The sequence below is a fragment of the Siphateles boraxobius genome, unplaced genomic scaffold (assembly GCF_051911475.1).
Source record: "Siphateles boraxobius isolate OS27281-9 unplaced genomic scaffold, OSU_SipBor_1 29, whole genome shotgun sequence".
In the NCBI taxonomy this organism is placed as follows: domain Eukaryota; kingdom Metazoa; phylum Chordata; class Actinopteri; order Cypriniformes; family Leuciscidae; genus Siphateles; species Siphateles boraxobius.
Genome location: NW_027508908.1, coordinates 2,316,631 through 2,331,314, shown reverse-complemented (window position 1 = coordinate 2,331,314; position 14,684 = coordinate 2,316,631). Strand labels below are relative to the sequence as shown.

Here is a 14,684-nt window from a genome sequence, read left to right as displayed (position 1 = left end):
ACAAGTTTTGACACCAGTTGCAGGCCCTTCAACACCATTATCCTGTCGCCCAAAAGGGAGCCCTGCCTTTACACACCCATCTAATACATTTCAAAACCCTCTCCGAAGAACCAAATCAGCGAGAAAACAAATTTATGTAGCAGACATTGAGGACAGCGGGAAAATATCTCCATACAGTATGTATTAGCCAGATCTTTTAGCTCATAACTACTTGTACTAACATTGTATTTCAAATGCTGTAGCTTATGTTAAACTGGATTAGTGGTTCCCAACCCTGGTCCTGGAGTACCCCAATCACTGCACATGTCTCCGTAAAGTCCTCATGAAATCAAAATGGAACATTTACTTTGCTAGCGCAAAGTAACCACGCCCCTCCAACCGTCAGTCTGCTATGAGCCATGGATAAATAGGAGGAGCTGAAGTAAAACCCCATTTCAATATTCCGTTTCACTCAGAAATACGTCACAGCACTGAAGTCGGTTGCAAGATCCGGTTCACGGGGACTTTAATCAAATGCACCTGATTCAGCTCATTAGTAGAACTAGAAACTCCAAGACCTCAGAGTCAGAGTCAGATGGGTTTGTCAGAGAGACGTAAACAATGTACAGTTTTGAAGCGAGGGTACTCCAGGACTAGGGTTGGGAACCGAATAACTGGATTATTAACTTTTCTTTCTTTATCATAGCTACAGTACATGTCACAATATCCGAAGGCCAGGGTGTTCAGGCAGTGGGACAAACAGTGCAGGAATATTAAAAATTCTGCTGATAGCTACAGTATCTGCGATGCCAAAGGGCTGGCAATTGCGGATACATCAGAGACCAAAGGTATTTGACTGCAAATGTCCACATGTTTATCCCCTGAACTACCATACATGTTTATCAACTGCCCAAAGAGTCCATCTGAGAATGATGGTGGTGGTCACCCTAGTTGTACATGAGAAGTTTAACTGCTTGCAGACAAAAGTGATGTTGATTAAATGTGTTTCAGTTTGTTTAAATGACCATTTTAAGCAAACTATTGTATATTCTGGTACACAAAATGTAAAATGTGGCATGTGCAAAGGTCATAGACTGAAAAATGACACATTTGTACTGTATTCTATTCTAGTGTTAGGCTGTTGTAAGTGGGTTTGTGAGGGCATTATGAAGTGCACTGCAACACCATATCTGAAAAAGTCCAACAAAGAACAAGAGATAAGGTGTTCCTCACATTTTGTGTGTGCAGTTTTGTGAATTTTGTAGAAATGTAAGTAGAAACCGTGAAATGTAATGTAGGCATAATTTAGTAATTTTGTTGCATTTTTAGATTTGGAATTTTGGAAAACATCAAGCCGGAAGGTATACGCCATCAGAACAGTAGACCTGACCAAGCTCAAGACGGGAAGACTTGAAAGTGCCTCCAAAAAGAAAAGGCAATATATATATTTTTTTTCAGGAATCAAAATGAACTACTATGCAGTAGAGGCATAACCATGTAAACACCACTCACTATGTGTGACTGCATCATCACAGCTAGTGTTATAACGGTCAGGTGTATACCTAATGTCCCAGAATAGGCCTGTGTGACCGATAAAAAATGATACAAATTAGAGTAACAAACAACCTTTTCATCCATGTTGGCCTATTGCTATTTCTGCATGATTCACTTGAGTCATCTTGTAAAACTAAAAGCTTGCACTGCTATTTTGAACCAATAATATGATCAAAAAGCAGTTGAAGGATGATGTGCAGAACTGAATTAATTATCTGAGATTCAATTATCTGATCAATTAATCTAACTCTTATAAAGTTATTATATAGCCTCTTAGTTGTTTAAAAGTCTTTGTTAGAACTGATAAGAGAACCTAAGATTTAACCTGAGTGTTTAGATAACATTGTGTAAAACAGAGAGCCAGAGCCTTATGTGACTTACCAGACAAAGGATGATGTTATTGGTTTTAACTCACTAATACAGTGATCAATGAATGGGAATTACAATTACTTAATTTAACACTATCAGTGATAAAAGGAAAGCTTCTCAAAGTCTTTAAAGCAGGCAAAGTTAAGTTGCATGCTTAAATGTATGCAGTTTTGAAACAATACACTGAACAGAAAAACCCGTATCTAATGATCTCCCTGATCAACTGTTACCACCTTTCCTTCAAAGCAATGTTTAATAGTTAGAATTCTAACACCCAAATAGCGCTGTGCTGAATAGTATAGTGTATTTACGATAGTTGGAGATATTGCCAATAGCTGATGTATTTGTCGCTAGTCAAGATGATATTGGGGTTGTTTTCTTATTATTGTATAATATTATTAAGCTAGTATAAAAATTGGCCTGGCATAGTTTTACTTCAGCGTCATAAGCCTAAAAATATAATGCAAATGACAACACTAATAAATTATTATATAAAAATGTATAGCTAGTAATTCTATAACAGGTTCATGCAATCAGTCAACAATGAAAATTAAAAGCAGCTTTATTTCAAACACCAACAGAAAAACAACTGGAAAACAAAGACCATAAACCTGAAGAATACTGAAATAGCTTGCATTGGCCACATGCAATAACAAAATAAAGCATCTATTCATGGTGGTATAATTTTAAAGTAACATTTAAAATGTGTAATAATAATATAAATAAGGATGATGATTTTTACTCTACATCTTGATAATGTTAAAGGGGTGATGAAAGCCTATTACTTATTCATTTTGATGTTTTTGAATGTAAAAACCAAGCGAACGTCATAAGTTGACCTCAGACAACAATATATTTGTTTTTTTTAAAAAGCCAGTTCATGACCCCTTTAATGTTACAGATATACTGTAGTATTGTCTGTGAAGTAATGGACATGTCTTTTTCACTTTTTTTTGGAAGGAACTGAGGTGGGATTCGAGCGGTCCTGAGATGGGCTGCAAAAAGAGCATCGGGTATACCCTTGGATGGGATTGTATGTGCATTCCAGGCAGGGATGAAATTCTGTAGCCCAACCATGCAGCATTTTGAAGCAATGGCTGAGACACAGTGCTTCCAAAATGGGTCATCAATGTCCAAAAAAACATTGTTGGCCAAGGCACACAATGTGTACTTAATTGGGTAGTTTATTCGCGAGTTGACTTCGACCCACTTTCTTTCAGCAGCGTGGTTCTGTCTTGACTGACTTTGAATGAAAGGGGGTCTATTGACATTAGTCCAAAAGGCCCGAAGATTTTCTTGTTGATACAGACATAAATAAAATTCACGTCTATGATCAACTCTTATCTGATCAAAAAGGCCATGGCTCAAGCAGATTTCTCTGTACACATCGTCATAAATTATCAGATTATTTTTGATTATTTTTGAATGTGTATTTTGGTCCATGTGTATTTTGTGACCGGCATACTCAGCGTAATAGACATGTGGATTAGTTTGGCGAGCAGTTCCCTCTCTTCGCATCTCTGTGTACTGCGGGGTAATTTGTGCCAGTGCACGCCTTACAGTTCTTTCACCCAACCTGTATCCCGAAGCTCTCAACATCCCAGTCATCATCTTTCTACCATACACAGGGCCGCAAACAGTAACTGCTGGTCGAACGACTGCATCCACACCATCTCTCCCTAGCCGTGCATAATCGAAACGATGAATGTTTCTCGATGCGCAGAATTTAGAAATGGAGGAAATACTGGAACCTCTCCCAAGTCCATATTGCTGCTGTAAGACCTCTTGAACTTGTGTGCATGTGTATCCCAGCTCCTCTACTAACCTGCGAATTACACTTTCGTAATCATCAAGCACACTCCACTCACACATCTTCCAGACAATCTGTGTTTTTTAACCTGAAGTCACACAGTTAATAGGGTTCTAACATGTAGATGATAAATATGGTCAGACTCAGACGTGCCATATACATAACGCTACAGCGCTGTGGGTAAATGCATCCACATCCCCACCCCCCGCTCCACCCCCCGGCGGAACAGGTACGGTCCAACCGCGAGCAAAACACAGAGAAATGGAAAGTCAGATCAATGAGTCATTTTTTTATGTTTGTTCAAAAATCAGACTCGGATGCAACAACCCAGGATTGTAGAATTGAAAATTAAACTGAGAGACAATTATCCGTTTGTGAATTATTCCAACAAAATGGAAAATGAAAGTTTGAAGCCCATTTTTCATTTAGTTAATTGTGATGGTGATGAATTGTGACTAATGATCAGTTGATTATTTCATAATTTAAATTTTTTTTAAATAACTTTCCATACATATGTAAATCGTTAGCATTCCACTTTTAATAATTTATGAATGTATAGTTATACTTTATAAATAATTAGTTCATCATTAACTAATAACTAATAAATTACTTTTAACTGAACATTATTAGTTACATCCATGATCCAATGTTATGAATGAAAACAGGAAACGGGTGCATTTCTTTATCATGACATTTTGAACATCGGTGCCATTTTAGCCCTGAACTCATATGCATTATAAGCCATCTATTTATCAACAGGAAGACAAATATGCCTATAAATAGTACGTTTATATTATATTAAACATGTTTCAGCACTGCGAGTTTAATTGTTGAGCATTGGAAAATGTATATCATATACAACCCCAAATCAAGAAAAGTTGGGACATTTTTTAAAATGCAATAAAATCAAGAATCTGTAATTTGTAAATTCTATTTAAACTTTTTTTTAACTGACAAAAGTACAAAGAAACGTTTTACAATGTTTTCACTGACCAACATAATTGTATTTTGTAAATATGAACAAATTTTGATTTTGATGGCTGCAACACACCCCAAAAAAGTTGGGACAGACACATGTTTACCACTGTGTCGCTTCACCTTTCCTTTTAATTAGCCTACACTTTTTAATCATTTGGGAGTTGAGGATACTAATTATTGGAGTTTTGCTAGTGGAATATTTGCCCAATCTTGTCTGATACAAGACAGCCGCTCAACAGTCTGTGGTCATCGTTGCCTGATTCTCCTTTTCATGATACATTTTCCATAAGAGACATATCTGGACTGCAGTAAGGCAGGAGGCACATCCCTTCTCTGGTGCAGACTGTCTAAAAACCACTCAGTTTTAGCATGTGCAGAATGAGGCCTGGCCTTGTCTTGCTTCCCAGGAAAGATGTCATCTTGATGGCAGTTTTTGTCTCTGTACAATCCAAATATATGACTCCATGTCAATGGTACCTTCACAATAATGCAAGTTACCCATACCGTTTGCAATGATGCTCCTCAATACCAGCACAGATGTTTGCTTTTGCACCTGTCGCTGGTGAAAGTCTGGTTGGTCCCTTTCGTCTTTGGGACTGAGAACTCGGTGTCCATTTTTTTCCAAAAACAAGCTGAAACATGAACTCATCTGACCACAGCACACATTTCCACTTTCTTCTAGACCATCTGAGATGAGCTCAGGCCCAGAGAACTCGCCGGCATCTCCACATAAAACTGATGTAAAGCTTTCTCCTTGCGTAACAGAGATTCAAGTGGCATTTCCTGATGCAGCGACTGTGTTCAGTGAAAACGGTTTTCCAAATTACTCCTGAGCACATGTGTCTGTATTTAACAGAGTAACATGATGGTATCTTTGCCATGCCATCTGAGGGCTCAAAGGTCACGCACATTCAACAGAGGTCTCCTGCCTTGCCCAACACAGACTGAGATTTCTCTGGATTCCCTGAATCTTGTGACAATATTATGTATGGAAGATGATAAAAGACATAAATTCTTTGCAATCTTGCATCGAGAAATGTGATTTTTTAATTGTTTGACAATTCTCTCATAATATTTGGCACAAAGTGATGAGCCCTGACCCATCTTTGCTTAAAAAGACTGAGAAGCACTTTTACACCCAAACACGATACCCTCAACTATTACCAATTCACCTGCTCATTGTGGACTGTTTCAAAAGAGTTGGACAATCTAATTTGGATGATCTTTTCACTTTTATTTTGTCTCTGTCCCAACTTTTTTTGGGTGTGTTGCAGCCATCAAAATCAAAATTTGTTCATATTTACAAAATACAATTATGTTGGTCAGTGAAAACATTGTAAAACTTTTCTTTGTACTTTTGTCAGTTAAAAAAAGTTTAAATAGAATTAACAAATCACAGATTCTTGATTTTATTGCATTTTACAAAATGTCCCAACTTTTCTTGATTTGGGGTTGTACATTAATCGTCTGTAGTTACAGAAGGGAAACATTTTAAAAGCAGTGAAAGACATTCAAGGAAGCCAGTGAGAACAGGTGTCAGATTGTAAGGTATGCCCTGGTAACCTTATATCTTTATGTTTGCCTCTTTTGAGTGTGTTGGCATGTGTAGAAATCATGATCAGTTGATCATCATTAATGCATAAGCATACACCAGCCATGAATCCGAATTTTTCAGTCTTTTAGTCTGGGGTAGTCTCAAGTCGCAAATTAACTATTTATTTCATGTAAAAGTTTTTCTAAATTAATTTTTTTTTTTTTTTTGTGTGTGTGATTTCATTGTTTTCTAATATCAATAAAATAATATTGACAAATGCAGAGATGTTTTCATAAACCAAAAAAAAAAGGTTTATGACACAGCTCCAAAATAACGAGAGAGAGAAAAGAAAGAAAAAATCATCAAAACCCGTCAATAGGACATTCCTTTCACCTTATTTGTTCATTTCAAAGAAGGAAACGATTGGGACATTATTGTGTGGTATATAAGAGGCAGGAGTGCTGCTTTGATTCAGGAGAAGTGAAAACTGGAGCAGAGATTAACTACTTAAAGCCACTGAGACAACAACGCATCAACGTGTTCAGTATAAAATATCTGCTCAAGGATTGGTAAGGATTTTTTAATGTTTCTAAAGATATTTGTGATGATTATTTTTCTATTACAAAGTTTAGTTTTATTGTGAGAAATATATATATTATCAAAGCATTTCTATATTTAATGGGATGCCTGGAATTTATTGGGGTTTCATATTATAGCCAATCAAAGAGATTCTTTCAAAAGGAAAATTAGTACATGATCTCCTCGATAAAGTTTTCTTGAAATGTGATTGTTTCAGAAAGTCCTGGTAATGTAGCATACGAGTCATTTTGTCTATTCTTTATACTGCTTTTTGTCTTGTTTTTAAACAAAAAAAATTGACTGTACATTTATCTGCCTTGTACGTTTTGTATATTGTCAAATGAGTAATGTTTAGGGTTATAAGGTGGCGTAGGGAGCTTAAAATGATCCATATAATAGTATATTGAAGATAATTATTACTGTAAATAAATCTATATAACATTTTTATTTTTAAGAGGCTCAAAAGTGGTTACGTTTATGTATGGGGTGAGTTGGGGCCTCAAATATTCCTATATAATAGTAAAATACATTTAAATGGTTAGTTCTTCCGTGAGCACTTAACCTCATAATAAAATAAAAAATTAAAAAGTTTTCCTTTTCCTTGAATGCTGCCTTGTCTGGCTTATGCTACTCTAAGCAATGTTTGACACTTTGTATTTTGAGCACTTCTTGCGTTGTTTGGCTCTTCATGATGACTCGCTTGCTGTATTCCTCATTTGTAAGTCGCTTTGGATAAAGGCATCTGCTAAATGACTAAATGTAAAATGTAGTTCACACTAAAATTAAAATTCTGCTGTAAGAATTGCGAAATGCCAGGCAGTCTGGTTGAGGAACAACTACTCCCAAGAAGACAAAGGACCTTCCTTGAAATTAACATTTGACTCTCTCTTGAGAAACTAGCGTCCCCGAGTCAATCACCTCCCCCATGTTTTCTCTCTCTCATGCTGAGATCACCAGATATTCACCCAAAAATTCACCCGTTCTATCGGATGCCTCCATTGGGTCGATCTAGACGGGCTTACACTGTCATCGTTTATTCACCCTTATGTCATTCCAAATACGTGAGACTTTCATTCATCTTTTAAACACAAATGAAGATATTTTTAATGAAATCTGAGAAATTTCTGTCCCTCAATTGACAGTCTACGCAATAACCATTTTGACGCGAAATTTTGATTTCTGAAGAGACATAATCGCTTTATATGACAAATAGATTTAATATAAGCTTTTATTTAAACATAAACATTCATCAATGCACACAACAGTTATGGTAAACGGAAGCTCAAACATGTTCGCTTGATGCACAAGCCAATGAGGTTCATTCTCGTGTTACGCAGAGCGACTGGAAATGCTATAGACAGCTGTCTTCTTTGACACACATGTGATCTTCAGTGGAAGGTAAAACCGGTTCTGAGGTTCACATTATCGCTAGATCCAACACACTCCACACAGTTCACAAGTCTGTGTTGAGTGAAAGGACTGAAAATAACTCACTGGAATCCCCTGACTGTAAGACATTTATAAATGTTTATCCACTTGAAAACAAATAAATTGCTCTTCTTAAAAATACTGCACTAGCATACCCGCATGTTTGTGCTTTTGAACACAGACCAGCTTAAAACCTCATGATACAACCTCATGATAACCAGCAGCCATATCACCCTGTAGCCCAAGACTGGTTGCCCACTGAAGCTAAGCAGGGCTGAGACAGACACACACACACACACACACACACACACACACACACCCTTCAGTGATATATTGCTTACTTTACAGACTTGTATCCCCACCACAGGACTTTCTCCAAAATGGACAGAAAAGCTTTAATTTTATACATTTTGTTTGGTAGGTGACTCAACTTTTCAACAACTTTTACAATAAATAACATGTATGAAAACAAAATAATTATTTGATTCCCCTATATTTAAAATAAATAGGCCTAACTGTTTCAGCAACCACAGAAATTGCAGCAACTCAATCCACAATAACAGGCTCAACAACATCATCACCATCATGTGTTAGCACAGCGGAAACAACCACAACAAGTTTAATGTCTTCTTTTACAACCACTGCATGTACAGTACCTGCCAATGCATCTCTATCAGTGATTGAGTTCCGCTCTTTAGAAAAATTTATACCTGATTACAGCGATCCAAAATCGCAGGCTTTTCAGGACAGGGCTGAGTATGTAAAGCACAAGGTAAGTTAAAACCGCACTACAAAATTACATCTTACATTAGAAAACAAACTTTACATTCAATGATAAAATGTATCATCCAAATTATATGTGTTTATTGTAACTGTCTGTTATTTGTTACAGATAGAGGCAATCTACAAATTGAACTATCCTTCCTTCATAGGAGCTCTAAGTATAAGCTTCAGGTAAATATAGTAATATTAATAATAAATACTAATAATATTGTAATACTGCATATTTCAGTGTGTGTTTGTCACGGAACACACACAGGAAGCAGAAAATCCAAGAGCAGTAGTTTTTAATTAAAGAAAATCCAAACACGTAGTCATCCAGGCAGGTGTCAAAATCCAATAAGGCAATCCAAAACACAAGACAAAAACAAGAAACGGGCAGATACAGACTAGAAAGTGAGGTGACATAAACCAAGGACTCCGTAACAAACACTAACACAGACAGGGAATATATACACACAGAACTAACAAGGTGATGGGAAACAGCTTAGTGCAATAATCAGATAAGTGACAGAACAGAATGCTGGGAATTGTAGTCTAATGTGAATGACACTGTGAGAACGAGGACCTCTAGTGATAACCCAGGGAAACACAACCAGACACTGTGACAGTGTGTGTGTGTGTGTGTGTGTGTGTGTGTGTGTGTGTGTGTGTGTGTGTGTGTGTGTGTGTGTGTGTGTGTGTGTGTGTGTGTGTGCGTGCGTGCGTGCGTGCGTGCGTGCGTGTGTGTGTGTGTGTGTGTGTGTGTGTGTGTGTGTGTGTGTGTGTCAGTCAGGGAGAAAGAGAGTTTTTACGTTTAAAACTCTTTTAATCAAACTAGTTTAAAACCAATCTTTGCACCACACAGAGAGTAGAAACAAAGAACAAACAAAAATAATAATAAATAAAATCATTATTTTATCATTTAAATCATTTAAAGAGAGAGCGAGAGAATCAGTGAGAAAGAGCAGTAAACTGGTTATGCAATAAAGTGACCAGATATTCATATTGAAAAGAAAAAGTATCTACAACATTTTTTCTGAAAATTATATTCCAGAGCTGGGTCAGTCATCACCGAAACAGAACTCACTTTCGACGCTACACAGGATGTGCCATCAAATCGAGAAATTGCCAATGCATTATTGAGGGACACAGAAACTCTCAATGCCCTGAACATAACTTCTGATTCAGTTGAAGTCAATGGTCCAGGTAGGTCTGAACACACATAAAAAAATGGTCTACAAAATTTCTTGTTTTACTTGTGTAATGCAAGTCCAGTGTTAAAGAAATAATGATGGCCATGGAAAATGTACTATTAGCTGAACTGGAAATTAATTGAATATGATACAGTGACATTTTGTCGATGTTAACATGAGTTTTAATCTAACCTGATCACCATGTTCTAATATCAGAATATACCATGGTCAATGCTGAACCAACAACTGCAGTGTCCTCAGCAGCAACTCTTACTGGTACAACCATCACTGCATCAGATACCACACTGTCAGCAGGAGAAACCACAACAACACCACAAACTACTGTAACAACAGCTGAATCCTCCACAGCACCTACAGCTACAACAGTGTCCTCAGCGACCACTACAGTTCCTGCTGGAACATCCACAACTACAGCAGGAGAAACCACAACAACACCACAAACTACTGTAACAACAGCTGAATCCTCCACAACACTTACAGCTACAACAACAGTGTCCTCAGTGACCACTACAGTTCCTGCTGGAACATCCACCACTTCGGCAGGAGAAACCACAACAACAACACAAACTACTGTAACAACAGCTGAATCCTCCACAACACCTACAGCTACAACAACAGTGTCCTCAGTGACCACTACAGTTCCTGCTGTTACATCCACAACTACAGCAGGAGAAACTACAACAACACCACAAACTACATTTACAACAGCTGAATCCTCCACAACACCTACAGCTACAACAACAGTGTCCTCAGTGACCACTACAGTTCCTGCTGTTACATCCACAACTACAGCAGGAGAAACTACAACAACACCACAAACTACATTTACAACAGCTGAATCCTCCACAACACCTACAGCTACAACAGTGTCCTCAGCGACCACTACAGTTCCTGCTGTTACATCCACAACTGCAGCAGGAGAAACCACAACAACACCACAAACTACAGTTACAACAGCTGAATCATCCACAACCCCTATAACAATTTCAACAACAGATTCTTCCACAGTTCCCTCAATTCTTACTGGATCATCCACCACTAGCACAGCGATCATTACAACAGTGCCACAATCAACAGCTCTTACTTTGACTTCAGTCATTTCATCTTCACCAGCCTTTGAAAGTACAACTAGTAAATCCACAGCATCTACAGCTTCAACAGCATCTACATCTTCAACAGCATCTACATCTTCAACAGCCTCTACATCTTCAACAGCATCTACAGCTTCAACAGCATCTACAGCTTCAACAGTTTCTACAACTTCAACAGTTTCTACAGCTTCAACAGCATCTACAGCTTCAACAGCATCTACAGCTTCAACAGCATCTACAGCTTCAACAGTTTCTACAGCTTCAACAGCATCTACAGCTTCAACAGCATCTACAGCTTCAACTTCAACAGCATCTACAGTTTCTACAGCGTCTACAGCTTCAACAGCATCTACAGCTTCAACAGCATCTACAGCTTCAACAGCATCTACAGCAAAAATACCTGTGGTGTTAACAGACCTGGTGTTTCACTCTTTGGACACATTTATAGAAGCACTCAGCAACCCAAGCACTGAGGAGTTCAAGAATAGGTCTAAGCTTGTCAAGGATCAGGTAAGTTCAAATCAACAAACTGATGTCAAAATTTAGGGCACTTTGCATCAAATTCAAGGCACTGATGATTAGAACAACCACTGGCTCTGCTCCCTTTTACCTAAACTCATTACTTCAGATTTATGTGCCATCCAGAAGCTTGCGTTCTGCAAGTGAACGGCACCACATCTCAAAGAGGTACAAAATCACTTTCACAGACCTTCACATTGATTGTTCCCTGCTGCGTATATCTCAACCAGGGCTGCTGAGTCTGTAGCCATTTTCAAGAAACAGCTGAAAACGCATCTTTTTCGGCAACACTTGATCCATTAATTCGAACACTCTTTTTTATCTATTCTATATCTATTTATTTTTTAAATTAGGTATACTGCGCAAGACTAAACTGGGAAGGGTCACAGACCTTGCATATTGTTGTCTTATTCTTAGTTTAATTGTTTCTATTGAACTCCTCATGTGTGGGTCGCTTTGGATAAAAGCGTCTGCTAATGATATATAAATGATACTTTTCTTGATTTCTAAAAACATATTCAGAGACAACAAACACAGAGATAACAATTATGTAACCAACACTCATATTTTACCATACTCTATTGTAATTGATGTCTGTAATTGTTATCTGTTCCAGCTTGAAGGAGTTTACAGACCCAAGTATGTTAATTTCCTCAAAGTGAACGTCAAAGAATTTAGGTGAATGCACCATATGCTATGCTGCTTATTCGTGCGCGTGTGTGTGTGTGTGTGTGTGTGTGTGTGTGTGTGTGTGTGTGTGTGTGTGTGTGTGTGTGTGTGTGTGTGAGAGAGAGAGAGAGAGAGAGAGAGAGAGAGAGAGAGAGAGAGAGAGAGAGAGAGAGAGAGAGAGAGAGAGAGAGAGAGAGAGAGAGAGAGAGAGAGAGAGAGAGCGCAAAAAAGAAAGAGAATCCCATAAACAGAATTTTTAAAGTTATAACATAATCATTTTACTATTTATATATTCCAGCCAAGGGTCAATCATCACAAAAACACAAATGTTCTTCAGCTTTGACCAACCAGTCCCATCCATTCAAGAGATTTCAAACACCCTCTTGAAAGCAGTGGAAGCAGGAGGTGTCAATCAACTGAATATAATGGCTGGATCAGTTTCAGTCAATGGTTCAGGTAAGCTCTATTACTCAATAGATTTATAGTCTTCAATAACTTTATTATCATAATAAGAATATGACACGCAAACCCATATATTTTGCTCTAACATTATAGTATTTATCTCTAATTGTTCTTGTTTTTTCTCACAACTAATTTGCATATCTTTTATTACAGTTTTAACTACAACTATCGCTCCTATAGCAACTACAGCTTCAAGTGGATTAAAGATTGAATCCAGTCTGCTCCAAGCAACATGCCTCATTATTATGTCTAAAATATTAAGTCTTTTCATATAGATCCCTTAATCATATATCAAACAAACAGAATACAACTAGACACGCTGTAACAAATTAAACAATGAGCAAATGTATTTTTTATTATGTGATATAGCCTATAGTATTTTACATTGTAGCACTCGGTATGGGACATAATATAGGGCAATATACAAATATGCTTGATTATCCATTTGTTGTGCATTTAATGATTGCTTGAATTCCTTGTATGTTGATGCTGTCTTCCGGAAGGGAAAAGCTGTTTCTTTAGCTCTTTTAAGGATAAATGGTTATACTTCTTTATGTCTAAGTTCTAACATTCCAATATGTCATATTTCATTATAAATCAAATAAACATATTCGTTAAGATTTTATGGTCCAAACTTTTTTGCTTTCATGAAAAGACACTACACAAATATAGCCTAACATGGCTTTTAACACTATTCAATGTTCAAATGTAAATACACTTACTCAATTTTAGGTCGACGTTTCTGTATCGTATATAGGCATACATAAGCAATACATTTGGAGAGCTGGAAACTGGTATTTTTGTTTTGTGTATTGTTGATAAGAGATGGCATTAAAAACTAACAATAATATGTCTGGGATGGCAGGTGTGTCACTTTCTAGCAAACAAATGCTCAAAAACATTCTTCTAATCAAAGGCCACAGAAGGAATTGCAGAACATTACACCATTGTATTGGATAAAGAGACACCCAAGCTCAGCTACACCCAAATGTTAAAATCACCCGTGAAGAATCATTATAGTATTACCCTAAATAACGCTCCAATAAATTTAAGGGCTGGGCTACACCTGAAACCAGCTGGAAAGAATGGCCAAGGACAGAGGAATCTGGAGTTCTGTGTATTGTGTGGGTGCCGTAATCTGATAACCGTGTCAAAGCCGCTGGTACATGGCAGGACTGTCCAGCGGCAATCGCATGAGCTTTCACGCTAAACACAGAGACTGGAGCTTTCAATGTTGCTGCAATAGGTTCAGACAGAAAAAGAAAGATAATAAATAGATGAGTATGCAAATGATTTAGTGAAAAGCAGAGAACAGAACAGCCATTCTCTTCAACAAAAACAACTAGAGAGTTGTCGTGGAAATTCTTAATCTGACTTCTTTACCACGGACAATTTAAACAATTTGCAGTTGTTAAAATAATCTTACAATACAATACAATACAATATTTCCCTGAAGTAAGGTGACGGCGTCCGGTCAGGAAGCTACTATCACTACCTCAATCACACATAGATGTTCTATTGTTGTCTTTTGATCGTGGAATCTTTAGTACTTCTATTACTACCTCAATCACACATGGATGTTCTGTTGTTGTCTTTTGAGTGTAGAATCTTTAGTAGGCCTACTTCTATTACTACCTCAATCACACATAGATGTTCTATTGTTGTCTTTTGATCGTGGAATCTTTATTACTTCTATTACTACCTCAATCACACATGGATGTTCTATTGTTGTCTTT

General features: G+C 37.4%; 1 protein-coding gene across 1 annotated transcript; it reads left to right on the top strand.

The window, feature by feature from the left end:
• Positions 1–8,853: 8,853 nt before the first annotated feature.
• LOC143754009 (uncharacterized) lies at positions 8,854–13,566 on the top strand. Its single transcript, XM_077246942.1, has 7 exons — positions 8,854–9,003; positions 9,124–9,185; positions 10,048–10,199; positions 10,403–11,808; positions 12,434–12,495; positions 12,785–12,942; positions 13,102–13,566. The coding sequence occupies exons 1-7, from the start codon at positions 8,854–8,856 to the stop codon at positions 13,221–13,223; spliced, it is 2,112 nt and encodes a 703-aa protein (XP_077103057.1). The 3' UTR covers positions 13,224–13,566.
• The last annotated feature ends 1,118 nt before the right edge of the window (positions 13,567–14,684 follow it).

What these genes read in the sequence shown, in the direction of transcription:
- LOC143754009 (XM_077246942.1), top strand. Translation starts at nt 8,854, where the DNA reads ATGTCTTCTTTTACAACCACTGCATGTACAGTACCTGCCAATGCATCT. An exon ending in CTAAGCTTGTCAAGGATCAG is followed by an intron (nt 11,809 to 12,433) that starts GTAAGTTCAAAT and finishes TATCTGTTCCAG; the next exon opens with CTTGAAGGAGTTTACAGACC. An exon ending in AGTTTCAGTCAATGGTTCAG is followed by an intron (nt 12,943 to 13,101) that starts GTAAGCTCTATT and finishes CTTTTATTACAG; the next exon opens with TTTTAACTACAACTATCGCT.